General features: G+C 39.8%; 1 protein-coding gene across 1 annotated transcript in view; it reads right to left on the bottom strand.

Annotated features, from left to right (window-relative positions):
• Map3k15 (mitogen-activated protein kinase kinase kinase 15) overlaps positions 1–18,317 on the bottom strand; it is a 141,041-nt gene that overhangs the window by 14,205 nt on the left and 108,519 nt on the right. The window contains exons 15-18 of the mRNA XM_021152935.2: positions 17,404–17,537; positions 14,647–14,774; positions 10,882–11,012; positions 10,562–10,667 (exon numbers count right to left, since the gene is read on the bottom strand). Coding sequence (XP_021008594.1) covers positions 10,562–10,667; positions 10,882–11,012; positions 14,647–14,774; positions 17,404–17,537 — 499 coding nt within the window. The remainder of the gene's footprint in view (positions 1–10,561; positions 10,668–10,881; positions 11,013–14,646; positions 14,775–17,403; positions 17,538–18,317) is intronic.

Raw genomic sequence — 18,317 nt, 5'->3', positions numbered from 1 at the left:
GGGGAAACCCATGAGGTAAGAGGGAGGGAGTTTGGGGAGGACAATACAGGGTTTTGGGAGCAAAATATTTTGTTTTCCTTAAATACGGCATCAGAATAGAAGTGGAATTGTGGCCATGACATTAGATCTGTGGAGTGGCAAAGAGGATTAGAATAAAACAGCAAGCACAGAGTTGACCTTAGCCGAGGTGTGCCGGCCATACTGATATGCAGAGCAATGAAAGGCTCTTTCTCAAGGCTATAAAACAACCAAAGGAGGTTTCCTGAGGGTTTTTTTTTTTAATCAATGAAGTTACTACATTCTTTTCTTGAGAAGCCATTTTCCCTTCCTATAAAATATCAATTAAAGGAGATAATGTCTTACTCTATCTCAGGTCGACTTGCATCTTACTATTATTGTAGGCCAGGTTAACAAGAAACTGTTCTTGATTTTTCTGCCTCAATCACCAGAGTATTGGGTTCACAGGTACAAACCATTAGGCCTGGCATCATAATTCATCAGTGTCTCACTATATAACCCAGACTAGCCTGGAACTCACTATATAGTCCAGGCTAACATTAAACTCGTGTTGAATCTTCTTCCTCAGTCCTCCAAGCCTCTACAAATATGACCTAGATTCCTAGGACAGTTGTGACCAATACAATGTTCTGCAAGAATGGGAACGTACTCTGTGCAGTCTAACATGGTAGCCATCAACTACATATGACTATTATGTTATGGAAATGTGGTTAGTGAGACAAAAAAAGAAATGAATCTTTAAATTATTTTAAGTTAGTTTCAACCACTTAAGTTATACATTAGTCAGTATTGGTAAAGACAAACAGGTTAGTGGGGTACATATAAAAGCTGGCTTTCAGAGCCAAAATGAAGTGGCAGAGGTGGGGGGGGGGCGACTTCTCAGCCAGTTGCAAAGTTGGGCAAGATGAAAACACATCTCCTGTGTACTTGTACTGTGAGGAAATCCCAGTGCCTCAGGAAGGAAACTTGTGGTGTTACAATATCCCCTCCAGGCTGTTGTTGCTGTGACTAACATAGGACTGGTGTTGGTAGGGGATGCTCCTTCTAAGAATGTATAACTAAGTACAGAAAGATTTAGCACTCTACTGTTTGTTAAGTTCTCATGTTGCTCTGCTCTATGATGCTGGGGCTGCTATCTCCATGCCTCCTTACCTGCAGCTTTCTGCTAGCTTCTCTAACTAGAAGGCACTAGAGAGACTTTGGAAGGGTGGAGGAGGACCGTCTCTTCCCTGTATGCTTGTTGTCCCTGTGAGCGGGCTTTCATGTGGAACCTCAATTGACTGTAATATCCAGGGATTTTTTTAAATCACTCTATACTCCTAGAACCAGCTTCCTTCCTCTCGGAGATATTTATATCAGTCTAATCACATATATCCCTTCTCAAAGTTCTGATCCCACCTTACCATCTGTGCACTCCCACCCTTATAAAGGCCTCCTGATGTCTTAGTCTCCTTTCTGCCTTTTTAGTTTCAGTACTGGAAAATGCTCTATGAAAACAATTGAAGTGGTTTCTATTTTCCTGCCTGGACTACAGATCATATAACTTAAAAAGTGTATATATCTTATTGATATATATTCATTGTACATAGTGATTGGTCTCATATTCATACAATTATTTCATATACTTTAAGCATATTCACACCCTTCTTCTCCCCCTTTTTCCTATTTCCATTCATTTCTCCAGATAGAATCTGTCTCCTACTTTTGTGTCATATTTAGATGTGATTTAAGAATCTATATAGGGTAAGGATCCACAAATGCAAGAAAACATACACTCTGTCTGACTTATTTTGTTTATAGAGAGGGGCAGACAGAAGATGTGGAGGGAGGGGAAGGAAGTGGGAATGGTGTTATAATCTCAAAAATAAAATAAATTTGTAAAAAGAACACGAGAATAAATTTATATTATATAGAACTCAAAAATAGTACTAAACCAAACAATGATGGCTAACTGACCCCAAATGACTGTCTACCTTGACATAAACCTTTCATAATTGAAACCTACTTAGTTTATCACGTTAAGATAAATGTGGAATTTTCTCTGTATGAGACCACAGTGAGTATCAACCATTATAAAAGGAAGAAGTCAGTAAGGACATCATATTATTTATTGTGGTATAATAAATTACTCTCAAATTTAGCAGCTTAAAAGAATGTATTGGTATATGGGGTACAGGTCAGTAGTAGCATATTTGCTTGGCATACATAAGGCTCTGGGATCTATCCTTAACATAACCAACAAAGGTCATTATGATCTCGTATAAGATTGAAGATGGATGCTCAGAAGCATCCATCTGAGTAGACAGGTACTCTCCTCTGAGAGTGCAGTCCAGATGTGGGCTGTGGCTACATGATTTAAATGTTAGACTAAAGAAGCTAGGTCTACTTTGAAGCTCCTTCATTCATCCTGGGATGAGTAGAACACTTCCTAACTTCAGTCTCTCATCACATGGCATCTTCTAGAGAACTGCTCAAGACAATTTCTATCAGTGAGAATCAGCTGATAGAAGGAAGTGGACACTTTGCTGCCACTATCACTTCTAACTTTTCCATTCACTGGAAATAAGTCACCATATTCAATCCACATTCAACTGTAATAAAGGCCTGCCCCCATCTGACTTCTGGTCAGAAGCTGATAGCTTGTAAATAATTTCCATGTACTACTATGTATATGACTTCCATAATTCTATAAGATTGGGCAAAGAAGGTGACATCTACTATTATTCCACATTTAACACAGGAGGAAACTAAAGGAGTTGAAGTTAGAACCTAGGCCTATCTTTGAGTTCAGAACTTGACATCACTGAATTATGTAACAAATCAAAACATATTGCTTAAGAAAAAGCTGCCTGAAAAAAATGGCTCATGCAGGGCTTCAAAGATACAGTATTCCCTCTTTCCCTCATACCTGGAAGATACAGAGCATTGGTGGAAACCTGGGCATTCCATTTGATTCACTACTGTATTCACATGTAAGAATCTGCTCAAATAGAACAGCGACAGAGAGATGTGGAACTATACAAATACTTCAGATAAAGGACCACCCATGGTGATATGTGTGTAGGCATTTGTCAGTTCTACCAGAGGCTGGACTCTGGAGAAAACTAGTGAGTGGCATTGTGATACATTTGAACCATGCACAAATCTTAGAAAACTGCCTTGTCCTGCACCTGGCTCTCTTTGAGGCCTTACCTCATCTGTCCCAGCCCTCAGACACCTGCTGTGTCCAGGGGGTGGTATAGAATTCACAACACAGTATCCCAAAGACCCACAGGAGCTGACTCAAGATCCCTTGGGATATATTCCACTGGAAGCTTTTAGGTAGTTCTCAAAGCAGGATTTCCACATTTTCAGCAAAGAAAAACGTGGCACTAGGTGATTCTTTGACAGAGGAACCAATCATCTAGGTCTGAGACAGGGACAACAGGAACATCCTCAGTACAAAAGTTTGGGCACCCCTTACGCTGGAGCCTCTCACCTAAATCAAGGGGCTCAAAGACTTTCGAGAGGAAAGCAAACAGATGTGAGGTAGACAGTGAGGGCAGCTTCTTTTGAGAATGGGGCCAGTTGTTTACTTGGTGCCAAATAAGAGGAGTAAGACTGGGGGAATCCCTAGAAGGGTATGGCTCACAGCAACTCTAGCAGTTCAATGGATTCCAGATACCCACTCTTGAAAAGAGACCACACATGTTAGTGTCTCCTATGAGCTCCTTGAGATTTTGTTAGTAGCCCAAATTTCAACTCTTTATATTAAAAGAGTAGTGAAAAGAGAAGTATAGTACAACCTTCCATGGTGGTGGTGAAGGTCCTAATTATGCTGTTCAGGTGATAGCCTCTGACACTGTAAGGTCTGAGGATACAGCCACACCCTTTTCAAAGCTGAGTTGAAGGTAACACAAACATTAGATTCAAGAGGTGGGGCAAGTTACTGCCATGTAGCTTTTGGATATTTTTCAAAGAACTACAGAAACAGTCTTCTAAGTTCGAATGGCTCCATGGAAAGAAAAAGAGCAGTGAATACAATGTGAAGAATAAGTGGTTGGAGAGGTTCAGGGGACACTCAGCCAGTAGCCAGTCCAAATATCCATCCATGACATGGGGGTTACATTCAGCAGGATCCAGCAAAAGAAATGAACATCAAACACCAGGCCCCAAAGTGCAGAGATCCAGATCCAATTTACAATGGCGTTAGTTACCTAAGATGCAAGCTGCCATTCCCTGTGTTTGCCTTTTTGAAGATGCTTAGTTAGGAAAGAGTTGAGAAAAGAAGCTAACATTACTGACTGTAGAGTAGAGGCAGGGAGAGGGGCAAGTGAATTAGCACCATGAATGAGGACCAGCGCACTGGTGAGTACACAGTCTAGACCTTTCCACCACCCACTCTGATCTGCTGCATCTACAAGTTTCACTGTGATTCTGTCATCCAAAGCAGCTGGAAAAGTCATAGGACAAACCATAAAGCTGCTCTGGGCTAAATGTAAGGGACAGTAGGAGACAAAACCTTTATGACACCTTATATGTCCCACAAGCTTAACATGTTAATTCCATATAGAAACTCAGTTCTCTTAAAGACCCCCCAGCTCTAAAGGCTTATATATTCTACATGCAAATTCATATTGATTATATTTATTTAATGAACAAATACTTTAATTTCACTTGCTATAATACTGGTGCTTGTCAAAATATTTCAATATTGATCCATTTCATCTATGGTAGCTCCCCCTGATATGTGTTTTTGAGAGCTTTTCCATTTGTTCTGTAACAGTTTCTAGGAGATGAACTTTCCATTTTTGTAGAAAACTTGTTAAAACAGGATGTTTACAGGGAGGTGAAACAACTGGGCATCCTAAGGGGAAGCAAAATATTGCACGGAAGTACACAACTCAAACTATCTTCAGGAAGTCCATGAAACTGACTAGATTTTCTATTTCTTCTTGAGGATGCAGGGTCCTAAACAGTAAAGACTGATGAGAGCTACTCTCAGATGAGGCAACTTGCAAAGAATACTCTCAGACTAGTCCAGCTGACTAGAAGCAGAGGTGAAGCAAGAGAAGAGAAGAGAAGACCAGCAAAGACCAACCAAGCCAAGCTGCCTAGAAAAGGCTTAGACCCCCCCAAAAAACAACAAAAAACAACAATAACAACAAAAAAATGTCGGGCGGTGGTGGCGCACACCTTTAATCCCACCACTTGGGAGGCAGAGGCAGGCGAATTTCTGAGTTCGAGGCCAGCCTGGTCTACAGAGTGAGTTCCAGGACAGCCAGGGCTACACAGAGAATCCCTGTCTCGAAAAACCAAACAAACAAACAAACAAAAAAACTCTGAAAAGGCTTAGACCAACTGAGTCACTTGAAAAGGTCATTTTCTAAACTTTTTGGCTACCTACAGGCTGTGCAGTGTGCCCCAGCTTTTGTGAACTATCATCCATGTTGGGGTGGGATTTGGTTATCTAGCTGTGTTTAAGTCATTTCTGCTCCTGTAAGTAACCCTTAACCCATATTCTTGTAAGTAACTCCAATAAAATCATTGGTTCATCAAGTTGGATTTTGGTATATCCATACTTTGGTCTGTCATGGACTCCTCTATTTGGAGTGAATAAACATGTGTGTTGTGTCTCTTGTGGAAAAGTTTGTCATACAACACCACTTTACTCAATAAAAGTCTGAGGCATAGATATACAGACAGAGAGTAACTTATATGTCTAAGGTGACACAGTGGTTGAACCAGAAATTGGGACTGTTAATCCTAATAGGAAGATGTATATAGCTTTCATCAAACAAAGGTTCCTGTTCTGGTTCTAATCCTAAGTATGTATGTAAGTGGGATATAAAAACATACATCCGCTGGGCGTGGTGACACATGCCTTTAATCGCAGCACTTGGGAGACAGAGGCAGGCGGATCTCTGAGTTCAAGGCCAGCCTGGTCTACAAAGTGAGTTCCAGGACAGCCAAGGTTACACAGAGAAACCCTGTCTCGAAAAACCAAAAAAAAAAAAAAAAAAAAAAAAAAAAAAAAAAAAAAAAAAAGAACAAAACAAAAACCAACCAACCAAACAAACAATACATGCATACAAAGGTTCCAGTGTGAGTGACCACAGAACAACCTACTATCACTCATACCTTAGAAGATTATTTCCATGGAAAGGAATAAAGGCCTGGTACATGCCATAATGTACAAGCCTTGGAAATATATCACTAAGGAAGGGAAATACTTTAAAACTGTGTATTGTCACATTACATGTGCAGGGCTATCCCAAACATGCAAATCTGCACACATATCAAGTTAGCCCAATGACTGTCTGGGATTGAGACCAGAACTGACTGCAAAGGGAGGGGCACACGGATCTTGCAGGGTAACAAAAATATTCAAAAATGGAATTGTGGAAATGGCTGCAGGATATGGTAAATTTGCCATAAACCATTGAATCAGGCATGCATCTCACGTGATGCTCTATCTCCATGAAGTGTTGAGCCTACTACAACAAAGACAAGAAAGCTTGGTGTGTGGTTCTGAAATAGAGCACTCACATGGCATACACAAGGTCCTGTTTCCAGCTCCAACACTACAAAATTGGGTTTTGTTGTTGTAATTACTTTATCATACCTATGGCAAAAGCCCTTCCTCATAGGAACATAGGAAGGGAGGGATCTAGGACATGCAACTGACTGAAATTATTGTTTCTCCTAACAAGGTTCAGACAATCTTAGAGCATCTATGAGGAAAAGTTCCACCATTTTTTCTAGCATAGCCAGAGTTCTGTACCAGCCAGCTGAGACTTCCTTACAGAACTGTTCTGTTTTGTAAAGAGTAATTATATGTAGGACCCTTTCTTCACCAAAATGAGAGTTCCTTCTTTATTATCCCTTAAACATTCTGCAGTATTTTGCAATGCAAGATTCATGCTTTCTTAAGCAAATTACTTGGGAAATGTGATATGCAATAATGTATTTCCCATGTGATATTTTTCTCCTCAGGGATACTAATTATGCCATCAATTGTTGGCGTTTTATGATTTTTTTAATTTTTGGTTTTTGAGACAGGGTTTCTCTGTATAGCCCTGGCTGTCCTGGAACTCACTTTGTAGACCAGGCCTGCCTCTGCCTCCTGAGTGCTGGGATTAAAGGAGTGCGCCACCACGCCTGGCTGTTTTATAATTTTGAAATAAATTCCTGCCATATCAGAGCCTCTCTTGCTATATATGGTCAAGCTAATTGGTGGCTTCCAAAGAGGAAGGTATATGTTATTTTCTTTTTTTGGTTTTAAAGATTTATTTATTTATTTTTCTGTATGTGAGTACACTGTCACTGTCTTTAGATACACCAGAAGAGGACTGTGGATTCCATTACAGATGGTTGTGAGCTACCATGTGGGTGCTGGGAATTGAAATCAGGACCTCTGGAAGAGAAGTCAGTGCTCTTAACCACTAAGCCATCTTTCCAGCCTGTATAAGTCATTTTCAATTAAAATAGTAAAATGCTGAGAGAAAAGGGGGCAGTCTAATATACATATTCATAATATATAAATATGGACATATTTATATTCGTATCAGAAACTATAACTTCAACATATTCTTTATGTGGGAAACACTAATTGAGTCCTGGTGTAGCCTTGTCCCATTTTGAGACACATGTACCTCTACTGGCCATACAACTAAAAAGTTGTTTTTTTTAATAGATTCATATTTCTTTTGATGGGGAACATGTTTCCACTGTGGGTGCCCAGGGATTAATACACAACATTCTCTTATTGAAGAAAAGTCCTTTAGATCTGGAACATTATTTACCATAGATAAGACCAACTTTGTCCATTGTACAACTTTGGCCATTTCAAGGACAGCTCAAGAACCTGCCATCTATACTTATTCCAGAACTATAAGGGTATGAGAACTGTTTCACAGGTGTACCCAGCATGCCCTTTGTGATCGTCATGTTCCTCTTTGGGAGACCACAATCTAATTAAAAATCAGCACTTGTTTCCAAGGATCAAGGTTTTAGCTATAGTTGCTTTTAAGTAGGAATTTCCAAACGCCCCAGGCAGCTTGCGAGAAGGCCTTCTAGCTACTGGTGTGGAAATGGAAAAGCAGCTGGTAATTTATATCACCTTTGAGTCCAGTCCCTGGCAATAGTCAGAGTGTTTCATCACCAGCAGGTGGACGAGAAAAGGCAGTTTTTCAAACTCACATAAAATATCCTATTTCCCCAGAAGAATTAGCCTCCCTTGGAAATATAATCATATCAAAATGCAAAGTGTTAGAATTCACTATGGTAAAGAGCTATCTTTATGACAGACCAATAAAATGTCCTAGTAAGTTACACAAAATTACCCAATATTTTGACTGGTGTGCTATCAACTGTGAAGACATACTGCCATTTTACTGAGTAAGAACCCTTAGGATGGATAGTTCAGCAGAATTCTTTGTAGAAAGCTAAGAGGAGAAAGTAGGGTATCACAGATAGCTATATCAGACAAGCATCTCACTAGAACAATGTTAAAACACTTTAAAGTCAAGGACAATATTTCATCTGCATTAAGAATCAAAATGGATAAAGCTTGAAACAATCATCCCAAGTGAGGTAATTCAGACCCCAAAAGACAAATAGTGTGTTTTCTCTTATATGTGGATGTAAACATTTAAAATGGAAATATATGTTTTTAATCTGAAAAGCCACAAAAGTTAGGTAGCTAGTAAGTGACCGGGAGGAAGACAGGGTCTATCTTCCAAGGAAGGGGAAACAGTAAGGAGCTACAAAAAAATATAAAGGGGAAATAGAATAAGGAGGATTAGTGGGGAGGGGGTGGAAGGAAAGAGTAAGAAAGGAATATGGGGGTGGATCATTAACACTAAAGCCTTTTGAAAAGTCATATGGAAACTGGCTACTGTAGAAGCTTCCTAAAATATATCTACATATGAAAGGAAGTTAAATGGAGTCATTATGTAATGGGAGAGACAATGCTCCAACTAGACATTCCATGCCACTAAGTAAAAGCTCCACAACTAGGAATGAGTTCCATCGTGTTGGGACATTACCCAAAGGGCTTCCAGAGAACTCCCAAACACCATGAGTATCATCAAGTTTACTGATTGTTTTCCATAACCTGATGGAAGTCCCTATTGCTAAAGACACAAGTTACTTAGCACATTGAACATGGAGAAACTGACCTGCTGCTCAACCACAAGTTTTACCCCTACTGATTAAGGTTCATGATGTTGGATAGTACATTGTTCAGTAGCAGAGGAAAAAAGCAAGCATCAATATCACCTAGCTATAAACCCTGTCACCTAGGGCAGTGATCAACCCTGCAAAAGATACTTGTACAATAGTGACATCAATGTTATAGGAGTAACCAACTTCTTTCCCAATTGGATTTAAGGCCCATTCCACGAGATGCAACACATACCTGACACTGCTTAAGGACAAGAACTTGAGAAACCAGATAGTTCATGGGCCTAGGAGAAAACTTGTTACTAATAGTATGCCCTTTGGTCATGACCCCTTTGAACGTCACACATCAGTGATGGATCAAGGAAACAGTGTCTTTTAGACACAATAGGACTGATACACATATGAACTTACAGAGGCTGTGACCATATGCCCAAGACCTGCACAAGTTCAAAGCACACAAAAGTCCCAACACTGAGAAGAGGCAAAGTCCCACCCCTAACCAAGAAACTATTTGCAAAAGATACCTGATGGGACAGGGAAACTTAAGATTGTCGCTTAGTATATCACCTATAGTCCAGGGCAGGTAGGCTAAGAGTATTTGCCCAAGAGTAATTGCCAATATGAAATCGATTCCTGTTTTTGCACGTTTTGTTTTGCTTGATTTCTCTTCGTAGATTTCAAGATGGTTATTTATTATTTTATTTATTTACATCACAAATGTTGTCCCCTCCCTGTCCCCCCAGCAGAGTTCTTCCTCCCTCCCCTTCACTTCTGAGAGGGTGCTCCCCCCGCCCTGACATATCCCCCAACCCTGGGGCATCAGGTCTCAACAGGATCATTCTCTCCCACTGAGACCAGATATGGCAGTCCTCTGCTACATGTGTGCCAGGGGCCTTGGACCAGCCCATGTATGCTCGTTGGTTGGTGGCTCAGTCTCTGGGAGCTCTTTAAAAAAAAAAACATGCACACTGAGTAGGAGGAGAATGAAAAAGAGGGGAGAGAGAGAACATGAAGTTGGGTGCATAGGGTGGTGGGAAGGATCTTGGAAGAAGAGCTGGGGAGCAGCAAGAGTATAATCAAACTATATTCTATGGAATTTCATATGTATTCTATAAAATATTACATTCTAAAATATGTTAAAAGTTAGAAAAATCAAAATGATACTGTGTTGAGAAGGGGACCAATAGTTGCCGGGGAGTGGTGGCGCACACCTTTAATCCCAGCACTAGGAAAGCAGAGGCAGGTGGATTTCTGAGTTCAAGGCCAGCCTGGTCTACAGAGTGAGAAGGTGACCAATAAGTAGTTCTCAGATGACCACAGATTGAGGAGAAAGCTTAGATCCAAGATGGCACTACATAACCAGCTATGCTCTGCTTACCTGTAAAGGTCTCGGTGCATGGGTTAATTCCTGCGAGGCGTTTAGAGGTTCCAAAATCAGAGATTTTTACCACTCCACTATAGGTGTTCACCAGAACGTTATCTCCCTTTAGAAAAAAGAACAGCATTGAGTATATAAAGGAAGATTTAATTGAACCAGCACCCTATAGTATGGGGCCTTTAAACAAACTCTACTAAGAATGGACCTGACATGGGGTGGGGCTGTCTTGATAAGCTGTCTCTCCCTGTGAGTGGATGATTCAGGCATACTATAGTGACAGCTTAGAAAAACACCACCTTGGTTACTTAGAGATCCCATACCTTAATGTCTCTGTGCACTATCTGGTTTTCATGGAGATACTTCAGGCCTTCCAGGATCTGTTTGGTATAAAACTTGATAGTGGGTTCCTTCATGGGTCCCCATTTAGATCGTAAGAGAGCAGAAAGGCTTCCTAGAAAGTGACACAGCAAAACCAAACCAAGAAACAAATCAAAAACAAAAAACAAACAAACAAAAATTCGCCAGGATACAAAGACTCACTTGTAAGGAATCAGGGAAGTAAACCAAGGTGATAGTTCTAACACTGGTATTCAGATCATCACTATTCAAATAAAATAGCATAAGATTATTATTTCCATGTACACACTTATTTTACCCAGCTGCTCACTGCCAAGCACGTTTCCAGAAGCTATTTGTAATATCATCTAATTTAACCCACCCAATGCCTAGCTGAGATACAGGCCTACTTATATTCCAATGATGCTTACTTCAAGTATTATAGCAATTACTACTCTAACAGTGTATTTACTTAACCACAAAACTGAGATTCCAGACTCTTAATATCTGGACCCATTCAAACTACCAGTTCTAGATCCAAAGACTTCTCACTTCCAATACCCTATTCCCTACACATAGGGACTTTATATGCAAAGCACTAGTATTTGGTTTTATTATCCACTTGTTATTTTGCAACATCTCTTTAAAAGAAACTGCACATTGTGATATGAAAGGGTTAGGGATACCAGATATAAAAGAGGTTTAAAGAGTGTGGAAGTTTGGATGTCATTGGCCTTCACAGACTCCTAGATAGAGAGGAAGACTATTAGGAGGTGTGAACTTGTTGGAGGAAATGTGTTACTGTGGAGATAGGCTTTAATGTTTCATAAATGCTCAAGCCATGCCCAGTGGGACAGTCTCCTTCTGCCTATGAATTAAGATGTAGAACTCTCAGCTCTTTCTTCAGCACCATGCCTGTCGTCATGCTGCCATGTTTCCTGCCTTGATGATAATGGACTGAACCTCCTAAATTGTAAGCCATCCCCAAATTAAATATTTTCTTTTATAACCATGGTCATGTTGCATTTTCACAGCACACACAAATACACACACACATACACACACAAAAACAACAACAACAAAAGAATAACTAACTGTGAAACGGGGGATGGGCTTAGACGGAGGAAAGGCAGGGATGTAGGAATGCACCTTATCAAACTAAGGGTGCATAAAAAAGCTGTATAAACTAGGTAGTGATGGCACATGCCTTTAATCCCAGCACTAAGGAAGTAGAGGCAGGAGAATCTCGAAGTTTGAGGCCAGTCTGGTCTACAGAGTAAGTTCTAGGACTGCCAGGAATACACAGAGAAAATGTGTCTTGAAAAACAAAGTAAAAAAGTCATATAAAAAGGCCATTATTGGTTGTGAGCCTAGCCTTTAACGGCTGAGTGGTGCACACCTTTAATCCCGGCACTTGGGAGGCAGAGGCAGGCAGATTTCTGAGTTCGAGGTCAGCCTGGTCTTCAGAGTGAGTTTCAGGACAGCCGGGGCTACACAGAGAAACCTTTTCTCGAAAAACCAAAACCAAAACCAAAACCAAAACCAAAACCAAAACCAAAACCAAAACAAAAAAACAAACAAACAAACAAACAAAAAAGATCATTATTGGGCTGGCAAGATGGCTCAGCAGGTAAGAGCACTGACTGCTGTTCTGATGGTCCTGAGTTCAAATCCCAGCAACCACATGGTGGCTCACAACCACCTGTAATGAGATCTGACGCCCTCTTCTGGTATGTCTGAAAACAGCTACAGTGTACTTACATATAATAATAAATAAATCTTTGGGCAGGAGTGAACAGGGAGTGAACAGAGCAGACTGGAGCAAGCAGAGGTCCTAAATTCAATTCCCAACAACCACATGAAGGCTCACAACCATCTGTATAGTTACAGTGTACTCATATACATAAAATAAATAAATAAATCTTTTTTTAAAAAAGGCCATTATTTCATAAACTATTTTAAAAATACAACAACAACAATAATAGTAATAAAATATTTGAAGGGAGGTATCTTGCAAGGGTGGGTAATACTGCTCCCAGAAGCCATAAATTTTTATAAACTAATTTTATTTTGTGTGTATGTGCTTTTGCCTGATTTGGGGCCTGTATGTGCACCATGTACATGCAGGAGCCTCCAGATGTAAAAAGAGGGTTTCAGATCCTTTGAAAGTGAAGTTATAGGCATTTGTGAACCATTATGTACATTCTGGGGGCAATAAGTGCTCTTAACTACTAAGCCATCTTCACAGTTCAAGCTATAGGTTTTAAAATGAAAATCCCAGTGCAAGGTGTGGGATACCTTCCTTTGAAGTTCTAACCAGCAAGGCCCCAAAGGCTCTTAAAACAATATAGGCTACTGCCATTGCTCTTGGTTGCCCAACAGAAGTAGTTAGTAGATCTACTGCTGAATACAACATTGCTTATAGGACACAGAAGAGAAATCAAGCTGGAACTGACCAGGGAGCTTCCTCTCTGCTGGCTGCTTTTTATAGGTTTGTAAAGTGCCATGCATTCTGGTAGTGTAGGAAGGTAACCAATGGTATACACAGTGGTTAAACAATACATATTCCAATATTGACCAAGCTATCAAGATGTACTCACTGAGGCAATAGTGGCATAATGGTTATGGGGGGCAACCAACCATTTTCTATTGGATTTTAGTTCCATTGCCCAAGAGGGCATACATACCTGCTATTATGAATCATCTGTTCAAAAGCCTATGACTGGGGAGATCATAGGCCCTAGAGGAGAATCTATTACTGTTGTATAGCTAATACACACATTAAACTGCCTTCTAAATATCTGGGTTTATGCTGCTACTTCCAGACCTAGTCAGAGAAGTCTTTTGATTGTGGGCAGTAGTTAATGCAGGCTCACAACTGGTCAAAGTACTGAGAATAAAGTATTGTTGAGTGCTGAGTTCTAAGCGGGACACCTTTATCACTATTTTTGAAAGATAAGAGACCTTTGCAGGATGAGGAAGTAGAAATAATCTGAGACAAAAAATGTGGAGGAATACTAAGAAACATTGTCATTTGCATATGACATGGCCATTGCAATTATAAACACATAGCAACTTAAGGTAGCCTGCATATGAGCTACACATGATTGGGTCCTCAGTGTCATCATGAATAGGAGGAGAAGGCCAGTGAGGCTATTAGCAGTTAACAGTTTTGGAGGTGATTTTCTTTGGTGGTGTAGATACTGATATGATTTCCATGCTCCAGTTAAAACAAAACCAAGCTCTAACCATGTTCATATAAGCAACCCTATTTAAACCCAGTGGGTCACAAAAAAGATTAAAAAATAAAAGACTAGTTGGGAAGATGGGTCAGCAGGAGTGAGAAAGGGAAAACAGAGGGTGATATGGGGTGAATAAAATAATACACTATATATGTGTAAAATGATGAAAAAAGTTCCAGTGTACCTTTTCTATCTTTTTCCAAATCACCTTCATACTCCTAGACTGTAAAGATCAGAGCTCAAGGCTAGAGATTTCGCCCTTTCCAACTCTTTGTTTTCAATGTTAGCACTCAGTAGACAGTGAGCATTTTAGTCTGAATAAACAAGCCAGAAATGAACTGTGTGTGTGACATTTGCAAAGTTGTATACAAATTTTCTAAGAAGCCAATGTTTTCCAATCTCTAACAGGTCTGTTTTTTGTTAAATGGTGAGGCAATCAACAATATCCAGATTGTATGCTCATGAATGATTTTCAGATTGTGAGACCAAAAGAAAGCAGCTATTTACCTCCAGGCACCTGCTCCATAAATATCTTAATGTAGCCATTCTCTGAAACAGAGCCAAGGTACTGGACGATGTTGCAATGTTTGAGATACTTGTGCAGGGCTATTTCTTCATGCAGAGGCTGAGAGTACCTATTGCAGAGAAAGAAAATAAACCCGTATCACCTGCCAAATACTAGGGCTCTAGGCCCTCATAGTCCCTTAACAGCAACCACCCTACTGGTTCCCTTCTGGAATATCCTCCTTAGCTTCCATGAGAATATTCAACTTCCTATCTGTAAGACATGGGATACAGGCTGAGTATCCCTAATAAAAAATAAACCAAATCAAAACAAAACAACAAAACCAATATGATCCAGAATATTTTGAGTATCAACATGACACCAGTAGAAAATGCACACTTGACAGTGTGTGATTGGTTACTGGTAAAATATAGACATAATGAAGTTTCATCTAAAATTACCCTCAGACTTTGGGTACAAGAATTTTGTGTTTAGATTTATGTCCCATACCCTACACATACTTCATTATGTATATACAAACATTCCAAAATCTGGAAAAAAGATCTTAGCTGAGACTCTTCTTGCTTCTTGTAACAAGTTCAGATAAGGAATATTCAATCTGTAACAAGACAGCCATGTAGGGCTTTAACAAGACAGCTATGTAGGGCTTCTAGAGGATCAAGGTACCCCAAGTTTCTTAGGCACTGTTATGTGGTAAATACTCAATTAGGGATTACTATTTCTACTATTACTATTGCTTCTGTATAGATTCTCCAACAAATTTTCATATCTTTCAACAATCCTCTTCCTCCCATGAAAGGTGGTGGTCTTGAAAATCCTATCTTAAAATGACAGTCAACCCAGAACTAATAAGTTTCCCAGTCCCAGCCTCTGGACTTTCAATTTCATTCCCCCTGCCCTACCTCTTTATGAAACACGAATTTCACTTTACCACGTTTCTTTATAGACTCTACGTCAATACCGTATTTTTTAAGGTGACAAAAAAGGACCTTCCAATCAGGTCAGATGATCCCTTTTAACATTTCTGCCTATAGCCTACATTCAACCTTTGTAGGAATTGGTTGCTTTCACAATGTACTTTTTTTTCTTAAAAGCTCTGGTATTCCCTCATAGGCCTCATTTTCTACAAAGGTTATGTCCTACTTATTCTTCAACAACACTAGCTTGAAGATGATGTGTTCTCTCCAATTTGTAATAGCTCATTCAGGAATAGTTAGCCTCCCTGTTTTCTAAAGACAGTTTGTGTACCCTTCTGTTACAGCACTTTCATCTTAACTCATGGGCACAATATCTTCTCTCTCTACCAACGCAGCACCCTGGGGTCAGGACAGCATCCCAGTCACCTCTTACTTCCTAGCACCAGCCCGGATTCATGAATGAAATACATGCCTAGTCATTCTCAATTCAGCGTGAAAATTTTATGAATTTGGACAAAATGATGTTTCAGGCCCTTTCTAGCTCAAAAATCCCAGGAACTTCTATGGGCAAGGAAAAGCTAGAACAGCTAGTACTACCAATGGAGGTACATGCCATGGATATCCCCAGATCTATGCAACTTCAACAGCTTATCTATTGCATGAGTAAGAGCATAGCCAATGAGAGGCTCAGAGACTGGAATGCATATGTGTCCCTTTGGGAGTCCTTGAATCTCCATCAAGCTTGGTTTCCATATTGGTAATATGAAGAGATTAGGTTAGTTTGTTTCAGGTCGTTGTTATAATTCACATACTATACTACCCCACTGAAAATGAACAAATGAGTGAATGAATGGATGGTCAGACATTTGCTAGAAATCCTGTGTAACCCAGCCTTAGACAGTGGTCGCCAAGATGGAGGGGATGTGTGCGCATATCCATTAGCACTCAGTGCGCATATCCATTAGCACTCAGTGCTGGATGGGCCTGTGGCCCATGGATGGTTATTTCTGTTGAGGGCATGATTACATTCAACAGTAGATTTAGATGGAGTCTAAATTGTAAATGGCATAAACGTAAAGAACATGAAGTTGGGTGGGTAGGGAGGTGGAAAGGATCTGGGAGGACTTAGGGGAGGGGAAGAATAACATAAAAATCGATTGTATGAAAAATTAAAGAAATAAATGTAATAATAAAATTGCTGAGTAAGTTGTAATACTGGTGGTACAAGCACAGCCTCTAGTCTATGAGTAAGGTTGAAGGGCACACTTAACAACAAAATTTGTATGGTGAAACTGTTTGTTAACAGCATTTAAGTTCTGTAATGACAGATCCAGACAAATCAGAGCCATTTCCAATTGTTACAGTGTAAATTTAAAAGCACTCAGTCAAGGCTGGAGGTGTAGCTCAGTGGTAGAGTGCTTGCCTAGCATGCTCGAGGACCTGGGTTCTATCCCCAGCACTGAAAAACAAAGAGAAAAAATTTCTCAGTTACATTTTTAAAATATTTTCAAAATAGCTGCATAAAATGTAAAATTTCAGACATAGTTGTGGGTAGAAACACAGTTTTCTTATCAACTATGACGTTCTGTAATCTATTAACCTCTTAGTGATCTACTTTTTCTCAACATATTTATTAATATGCAGAGAATACAAGCAGATCACCCTTTAAACAAGAACATTACAAGATCCAACAACATAAGGTAGCCACATCATTCTGTTGATACAGATTAAACCATTAAATCTTTTCCTCCTCAGTTCTAGGTCTGGGATATAGAGTGTTGAGGTAGCACATGTAGACTATTGAAGGCAGTCTCCACTTGCCTGATATCTCTCTCTGGGATTTCCTTGATGGCTATCCGTACTTGATTACTGAGATCACGGCCGGCATACACAATCCCATAGGAGCCTTTCCCCAGGACAACTCTCTCCCCATTCGCATCATGGTCATACTCATACTAAACAAGGTAAAACAACAGGATAAGCAAGCAAGCAAACAAACAAACAAACATACATAAATATATAAATAAACAAACAAGTGACAAAACAATCTTGCCAAAGAGAAACCCAAAAGTTATCTAACAAGTTTTCAAAACTATAAAGCATTAGTTGAGTGTCGAGCAAAATACAGTTCTTAGGTTATACACTTTTTCATTTAACAATTATTCTCATTTGTTTGTGTGTTTATAGAATGACTTAATGAAGTAGAATTCAGGATAGTGAACAAATAACACTCACCTGTAAATTACCTGGCTCACCTTTTGGAGATTTTTCACCACTTTAATGCTGCAATTTAAAACTTTCTAAGCATGTTATGAACCACAAGTAATTATCTTCCTGCATGGCCTCTTATTAACTCGTCAGGAAACAAACCTCTTTCAACAGCCCAGGAAAGAATTAAAAGTTAAAGTTAATATTATCTTGATATAGAATATACAACATGTTGGGAGATCCTCTTCATAGAGAGCTAGCACTTGCTGCAAATATACTTTACAATTAGGATTGCTAGTCTGTCTCACCAGTCTTCTTATTAAGACCTGTTGCAGCCCTGATGGATACGGTTAGCACATGCCTATAATTCCAGCACTCTGGAGACTAAGGTAGAAAGTTCTTGAGAGCTCTGGGTTAGCCTGGACCACAGAGGAAAAACTGTCTTAAAAAACAAAAACAAGGCCAGTGAGATGGCTCGGTCTGTAGTGGTGCTTATCATGCAAGTCTGGTGACCCAAAGTCAACCCT

The sequence above is a fragment of the Mus caroli genome, chromosome X (genome assembly GCF_900094665.2).
Source record: "Mus caroli chromosome X, CAROLI_EIJ_v1.1, whole genome shotgun sequence".
Classification (NCBI taxonomy): Eukaryota; Metazoa; Chordata; class Mammalia; order Rodentia; family Muridae; genus Mus; species Mus caroli.
The sequence above is the reverse complement of the archived record's forward strand: the minus strand, read 5'-3'. Positions and strand labels throughout refer to the sequence as shown.